This window comes from Brienomyrus brachyistius, unplaced genomic scaffold, assembly GCF_023856365.1.
Source record: "Brienomyrus brachyistius isolate T26 unplaced genomic scaffold, BBRACH_0.4 scaffold143, whole genome shotgun sequence".
NCBI classification, from domain to species: domain Eukaryota; kingdom Metazoa; phylum Chordata; class Actinopteri; order Osteoglossiformes; family Mormyridae; genus Brienomyrus; species Brienomyrus brachyistius.
This window is the reverse complement of record NW_026042418.1, coordinates 281,674-289,812: the sequence shown is the minus strand read 5'-3', so window position 1 is coordinate 289,812 and position 8,139 is coordinate 281,674. Positions and strand designations below refer to the sequence as shown.

The following is an 8,139-nucleotide window of genomic DNA, read 5'->3' as shown; positions in this document are numbered from 1 at the left end:
TTCTTTACTGACGCATGCTCCGTGCGTTCCGCCGATGGGAGCTCCGATGGGTTTCCTGCTCTAAAGCCTCCGAACAAATAATTCGCGATCCGATTAGGCGACTGAACACGAAACCGGTCAGCTATAAACTGCGTGTCGGCACTATTAAGACGATATATATGCGGTACCGGTTATGAGGAAAAGGCGATCATACTGGGGAGCAACATCACGGAAAATCGGAGTCTGCCCTTCAATACACAGTCATGGGGACTGAGTCCCTCCCAGCCTACGTGCGAGTTACTGGTATTTGGACTCTGCTGTGTGGTCTTATCTTCTGGGGTGGGAGTAAGTACGCAGTGCTTTGTTACGTTATTTCTTTAGGTTGTGTTGAAGTGGGACTCGTTGTCTGTGCATGACCTCGATCAGGACGAAGCCTCCGCTCCTGCATTGTAGTGCACAAAGCTGCGGTTTGTAATACGCACTGAGAACATGGTGAACTTGTCATTCTTTCCGTCAGTCCATGTCCTACATAAGAACACACCAGCCTTCATGAACCCTGCTAACTTCTAGCAGACTGTATACCGTTGTTTTCCCTAAGGATCACTTTGACTTGGACGATTTTTCTGAAAAAGCTTATTAGAAATCTAATCACGCTTTGGATGGCTTATGCAACTTTGCGCTGGGTTAATCTTGATCGGACTGGGGCGCGAATTGTCGTCCCCATAAGAAAACACCTGATGTAGGCGAATGGTGTCGATTTATTTACACTTTAGGCTTCGGCTTATTTCTGCTGCCCCCAGACGCGCTGTCAGGCTCAGGAAAGCCGGCTGGGCTGTGGGTCTCAGCTGCCATCTGCTGGGAGACGGACTTCGGAAACTGAACTGGGCGGCACACATGCTTTATTAGTGCTTGAAAACCAGCCGTGGGTACGATGTACAAACCTAATTATTCACCGTTAGAATGCATAAACGTGCCAGCCGCTTGTTTCCACTTTTATTTTGCTGTTTTGCATTGGATTTCTATCAACCCTTCGAGTATTTCAACATGCAGCCCTTTGGTCCCAAGCCAGTTTCCTGACCACTTAAGACTTCTACTATTATGTCAGATTCATCATGAATCGTAGACGTACCAGATCGCTCAGTAAAAGTGTTTCCTCTGTCAAATAACATATTTATTTCACATAAACTCTGATCTTTTACTGGGTCGTCTTCTTCTTCTGTCACAGATGTGATTTGTGTTTCCATTTCGTTCCGTGCATGATGGAGTGTTTCAGTCGATGTTTTTTTTTTGTCTGGTGTGTATTTTTTTTTTTTACCGCGCTTAGTCATGCATCCGTTTCCCACTGCCAGTTACCAATTCAGGATTGCGGAAAGTATGGACGCAGTCCGACGAGACGGACTGGATGTCGGTCCATCGCTATACATGCAGTCGCCGATCCGGGAGTCCTAGCCTGATTCCCATCCAAAGCGCCCCCCCCCCCTTCCTTGTTTTCCTTTATTCGCCGTATAAAATATGGAAGTAAATTACTGACAAAAGTCGTTGATGAAAAAAAACACGTTGAATTGAACTTATCAAATAAAAAAGCATTGCATTATTGATGCTTTGAATTTTTGGGGACTGTAATTTCATATGTGTATACATTTAAACATTGAACATTTCAACTAAAACATTTCAATTGTAATTTCATTGCTTAAATATTCAGTACAAAAATATTCGGCTTCCAAAATTCAGTTCCAAAACATACGTATTTTAAAGTGCATGTTTATAATTCAACCACATGAATTCAGTTAATTTAATTTCGCCTCAAAATAAATTTGAAAAGAAGACATTCAGTTGAAAATATTCCATGTGTTTTATTCGCATCTTTATTATTCAAGCAGTAATATTCCGTCGTCTTATTTGCGCTTTACAATATTCAGTCCCGTTATTTTCGCTGTTTCAAATACGCTGCCAGAATTTCAGTGGTTTAAAATACGGTCCGAAATTCAACCCTCTACATCCGGGACCAGCAGGATGACTAATAGACTGCCGATAGAGTTCGTCTAACTGAGTTCTTGTCGTTTACTAGTCAATCCGATAACTTATTGCGCCCCCAAGTAATAGGTTTCTATGTAAGTAATTCGCTAGCTGCATTAATTATCACCAGACTTATCTTGCTAACGTAAGATGCCTGCGGGCACCTACAAGGTCCGCTAGCTTGCAAGCTGGCCAGCTAGGTAGTTGGGATGGGATAGTACTCGACTTGGAGACTGACAGGTCCACGATGTCGGCGAAGACACCAGAAGGGACCTTAATAGCACTTTTTGAAAGTATGATATGCCTAATTAATTAAGGAACAGACGGTGAAGATGAAACGGCATCTGACTGGGCTGGATGACACTGCCTGTGTCATCTTCCATGTATGACCCGCTGCCTTACTTCTGGTTGCCCTGCGATTGGAGGTAGTGTCGGCACCGGCTTGTCATCTTCCCCCTGCTCCCCGGTTGTGTCTCAAATTTTATGATTTGGACAGTATGACTCGGCACTTAGCCATCTCTCCAGTTTGACTCTCCCTGCCGGCCCCTGGAGGTTGGGCTCCCCCTTTGAGTCTGGTCCTTCCCAAGGTTTCTTCCTTCTAGGGAGTTTTTCCTTGCCACTGTCGCCTATGGCTTACTCACTGGGGGCTTTGGGTGGGGATGCTGTAAAGCGCTTTGAGACGATGTAATGTTGTGATAATGCGCTATACAAAAATAAATTTGTTTGTTTGTACTTGGACTTTGTCTGATCGCAGGAATGCAATTTCCAGGATAGTAACCACCCTGCATAACATAACACAGGCTGTCACTGAACTGCTTCCATTAATCCAACGAAACCTGACATTCAGGGAGATACCCACTGTGACTGTTCAGCAAGAGCAAGGACGAATGGGGCGACCACGTATGATCATATCACCATCATTTACTATATACAGCTAAAGAAACAGGCTATTCACAGCTTCAAACTAATACACCTTTACAAAGTTTGCATTACTGCAATGCTAGTTCAGGTTCTATGATATTTAATAATATCATAATACTTGTATTCTACGTTATATAGTGCTAAATAATATTCCATAAAAACAATAAAATATGACAGGTGGTTTCGAGGTGTTCTGATTGATGACCAAATTTTATTACTAATAGATATGGGCGCCAGCAACTGACTCATACCTTGATGGAATTTGTATAAATAATGCATTATAACTATTAATTACGTAAGAAAAATGTTTAGCACGATCTTATTGTCATGCCTGGCTCGTCCGATCCTCGTGTGTGCCACGCCCCCCTGATTATCCACGTGTGCTTCCCTAACCATGCCCAGCTGTATCCTGTTGATTTGCCCTGTCTTTGTTCTATTTCAGTCCACGGCTTGCCCTGCCTTTTGTCCGTCATTGATGTTAGTAGCGTTCCGATGTCCTGGTCTCCCCGTAGCCGTCTTCCCCTGAATAAATCCCCAGTTTTCCCCGACTTTCGACTACCTATTTCGTTCTTCCTTGCCTGCCTACCCGTCCGCACCCGCGAATCCTAACAACTTTACACTGATGACGATATGAATGTTCATAAACACGACGCGATATTTCACGGCCCAGCCCAGTCGGATGCTGTTTCATCTTCACCGTCTTTTCCTTAATTAATTAGGCATATACTTTCAAAAATTCCTTTAAGGTCCCTTCTGGTGTCATCGCGGACCTGTCAGTCTCCAAGTCGAGTACTATCCCATCCCAACTACCTAGCTGGCCAGCTTGCAAGCTAGCGGACCTTGTAGGTGCCCGCAGGCATCTTACGTTAAGCAAGATACGTTTGGTGATAATTGATGCAGCTAGCGAATTACTTACATAAAAACCTATTACTTGGGGGCGCAATAAGTTATCGGATTGACTACTAAACGACAAGAAACATAAATAACACAATCAACAAAAATCTGCTGCCAAGTCAATCAGTACTTGTATTTCCCGCTTGCTCCATTTTGGACAGCAGTTAGACGAACTATCGGCAGTCTATTAGTCATCCTGCTGGTCCCGGATGTAGAGGGTTGAATTTCGGACCGTATTTTAAACCTCTGAAATTCTGGCAGCGTATTTGAAACAGCGAAAATAACGGGACTGAATATTGTAAAGCGTAAATACGACGACTGAATATTACTGCTTGAATAATAAAGATGCGAATAAAACACATGGAATATTTTCAACTGAATGTCTTCTTTTCAAATTTATTTTGAGGCGAAATTAAATTAACTGAATTCATGTGGTTGAATTATAAACATGCACTTTAAAATACGTATGTTTTGGAACTGAATTTTGGAAGCCGAATATTTTTGTACTGAATATTTAAGCAATGAAATTACAATTGAAATGTTTTAGTTGAAATGTATACACATATTAAATTACAGTCCCCAAAAATTCAAAGCATCAATAATGCAATGCTTTTTTATTTAAGTGTAATTCAACGTGTTTTTTTCATCAACGACTTTTGTCATTAATTTACTTCCATATGCTGTGTCTCCCGTTGATCTTTTTTTCTTATTCATAGCCTTAATGTAGCCCTGCATTTATAATGAACTGTTGCACCCAGTTGAAGGCTTTGCTGCCATGGTTCCTCTCCGGAGACCCAGCTGGAATGATGCCTGCATGAGAGACTTTAGGGATCAATGCCGTCGGCTGGTCTGATCTTAGCGCACCGCCTTGCTTGTTGTTGGACGAACTTTCTTCGCATTATATTTTCCTTCGGATCTCGGCTCCGTTTTAGGACTATTTTTTTTTGTCCCTGACCAGCGGCTCGCACTGCATTTCAGGCTCCGCCATGACTGTAATGTTCTGCTGTTTAATTAAACACCACCCCCTTCAAAGATACACTTAGCTTGGATCCCTTCTCTATTTCCAAAACGCATGGGAATAGTTACAATGCTGTAGACGCTTTTCCCGATATTATTATGAGATTCTGTCACCTTTAGACACAAACATTGGTCTCTTTTGCTCTTAGCCTCCAGCTGCCAGCCAACCTCCCAGGCGACTGAGTACGACGTGACCGTTCCCAGGAAGGTCGAGAGGCAGAGGCGAGATGTGGTCGAGGCAGCCTCAAATCAGGTTTGTAAACCCCTACCCCTGTCCCCAGCAGTTCATGTTGAAGGATAGACTTCTTTGATGTGCCTGATAAGGGTTTTTGGGCCAAAAATGTACAAATGGAGGCAGTGGCATTTATGGTGAATTTCCTCTGGGGGGGGGGAGGCATTAGTCAATATCTGAGGAATCTTAGCCCGAGATTCGCTGCCAGACTCCAGACAGATGGTCTGGTTAGACAGATTAGACCATTTCTTTGCAGACCTTAAATAGTATTAACTCCCCCCCCCACATGCACACACACACACATCTCCTCCACTGCTGCAGTCTTCCTGCAATGAGTGGTGCATTATTGGTTGGGGGGGGGGGGGGGGGGGCACTTTATGCACTTTATGGTTCCATCTAATGGAAGATAGAATGATGGCAGCTGATATCTAAAGGTTTTAGATCTTGTTTACTGCTACATAAAACAGCTGGGGGGGGGGGGGGGGGGCAGTGGAATAGCTGCGATGAAGAGAAAATAGAATCCCCAAATTTCCAGGGGTATTCCTGGTGAAGGTCATTCCGCATCTCTCCAAATCCGGTCAGCTAGTTCAATTTCACTGGCATGATATGATAGCGCATTTATTTATGAGGTGTTACTAAAAGTTGTCTTAAAAGGGTCACATGACTCTTTGGGCCTGTCGTATCTATCACTCCCCCCGGTTAAGGCGGGGTGCTTCTTGGAGATGTTGCTATGGTGACAGGGCTCTGTAGTTTAGGTTAGGTGTCAGCAGCCATGATTGCGTGGCCTGTATCTCTCCTGTGTTCAGGTCAACTTCTCTCTTATAGGTGTCGTACATCATCAGCATCCAGGGGAAGGACCGCGTTGTGGTCCTGGAGAAAAATGAGTAAGTTTCTTTTTTTGGTGTGGGTGTGGTGATGGAAAAAACAGTTAAGGGTATTTTGGCAGCAGCAGTTCAGACCATTTTGCTGAAGTCATTTTGTAGATGTACAGTAAAATAAAAAAAAAAAGTTTTATTTTTCCCTAAGCAACAGCGGAAAGTACATTAGATAAAGTGGTCTGTTGTAAAAACTGCTTGTAAAAGCTATCTTGAGAAAAATAAAGCGTACAGATGATTACTTTGTGTACTGTAACTTTTAAGGCTTTATGACCCTGTAGCATATGAAGGCAAAGGGCTCACATGCCCATCCTGTACCCCTATATTCTTCGATACTGCCCGCACACGCTACACCCTGTATCTTACCAGCTACTACTTGTTATAGCTCGTTATAGCACAGTGCATTCAGTACAGATGGCCATCAACTGTACCAGAGTGTGTTTAATAGCTGGTGTCTTCAGCTCCTAATTGAGGAGATAACATCATATTTGCTAGAGACGTGCCGATTGTGTCGGCCAACTATCAGTGTTGGTCGATACATCAACACGGTTAAAAATTGGCCAATATTTACCGCCGATAATTCCCTTCAAAATGGTGACCCATGTTGCTTTGTGCACCCGCGTACTGGACAGTTAGGAAAATGGCTGTGCGGAATTATTGTAACGTCACTAGAAACGCATTTTGCAGTCAATTCTTTGCTAAAATATCATGAGGAGGATATACTCATAAACAATTCAGCACAACCAATCAGCTTAAGGCGAGACAGTGAAGAGTATGAAGAGTTTATGAAAAACACATCCATTCAAATGAAGACGGCTGCAGCGCTGCTGAGTAGCACTAGTCTGTCTGAAGTTTAAGCAACTGATAGCGAAATACAATTCAGTGCAGACAGTGCGAAATCAAAATATATTACTTGGAAAATTGTGGGGTTTATCGCACTTGATCAGACCTTCTCTTTTATATATGTTATATAAGATGTATACAGTTATAAAATAGTTTTCTGAGACTGTTTGTATGCCAGAGTTGGTGTTTTCTTACCATGAAATAAATACTTTTTATATTTTTGGAATGTAATTTATTTTTAAATTGATTTAGATGGGGTGTCCATTTAAACATATTTAAGCAGAACCTCCCAAACAATCTGTATCATTCTCAGCATTTGAAATAATCGGCTATTGGAATCGGCCAGAAATTTCCTTACTGGTGCCTCACTAATATTTACTCCTTCCTGATACCAGTTTGTTCAGCAAGGCTGAGTGTGCTCACTTCTGTGGCAGAGAAGCTCTCAAAAATGTCCAGGCTCCCTGGAAATACAGATTATACAGATGCTCCTCTACTTGCGAACTTTCAACTTACGAACTTTCAAACATACGAACAAAGAGGGCTGTAAGTCCAAATTGTGCTCATCGGGCTCCCGTTTCCTGTCCGCAACATCAAGTTTTTTTTTCTGAGCGCCAATTCTGCTTAGTCTGACTTCTGGCCGCTACTCCCGCCGCGCAGCAGCGTAGCGTGCGTACTCCCAGCGGCGTAGCGTGCGTACTCCCAGCGGCGTAGCGTGCGTACTCCCAGCGGCGTAGCGTGCGTACTCCCAGCATCCTAGGTCTTTGTTCTTATGTATACCCTTAAAATGATGTTGAATAATGACTTACGAACATTTAACTTACGAAGTTAAGAACGGCCGTTCCTAACATATCTCATTCGTAAGTAGAGGAGCGTCTGTACACAAGTAATATTCTTTTGTGGCCACCAATCATGTGTCTTCTTACAGACTCCTTGTTCCTGAGGACTTCACTGTGTATACATACGCCAAAGATGGTACCATGGTGACGGAAACGCCGCCAGTGCAGGTGAAGTTTTGGCCTCCGTACATTTAATGTGTATCTACCTGTAGCTAATAGTCTGTTGTTTGCAGCTTGCTGCTGGTTGCGCTTTGTGAGACAGAGTTTTTATGAAACATGTAGTAGCAGTGAGTATTGTGTTGATATGATTAAAAAATAGAGTGTTAAGTGGAGATGGCAGGTGATTCATGGCAGATGTTCACCTGAAGCACATGTAATTCAGAGCGGCTGTAAGCTGTGCCGTGGTTATAGGACAGCTGCAGCCAGCATTCCCAGGTGCTGCTAACATTTCAGTCCGTCTAAGCGGTGCAGCGCTATGGAACTTTATCCCTTGAAACGTGAATCTCCATGGTTCCAAACCAGCCTG

At 43.2% G+C, this 8,139-nt stretch overlaps 1 protein-coding gene across 6 annotated transcripts in view; it reads left to right on the top strand.

Annotated features, from left to right (window-relative positions):
* Positions 1 to 8,139, top strand: part of LOC125728001 (disintegrin and metalloproteinase domain-containing protein 9-like) — a 36,004-nt gene continuing 27,865 nt past the window's right edge. For 4 of the 6 annotated variants that reach the window (XM_049005026.1, XM_049005025.1, XM_049005028.1 and 1 more), the window contains exons 1-4: positions 2 to 324; positions 4,977 to 5,080; positions 5,885 to 5,943; positions 7,703 to 7,781. In XM_049005026.1, coding sequence (XP_048860983.1) covers positions 243 to 324; positions 4,977 to 5,080; positions 5,885 to 5,943; positions 7,703 to 7,781 — 324 coding nt within the window. In that variant the 5' untranslated portion in view covers positions 2 to 242. Of the gene's footprint in view, positions 325 to 4,976; positions 5,081 to 5,884; positions 5,944 to 7,702; positions 7,782 to 8,139 lie in introns of all 6 variants that reach the window. The other 2 variants (XM_049005029.1, XM_049005024.1) reach the window with 2 other exon arrangements.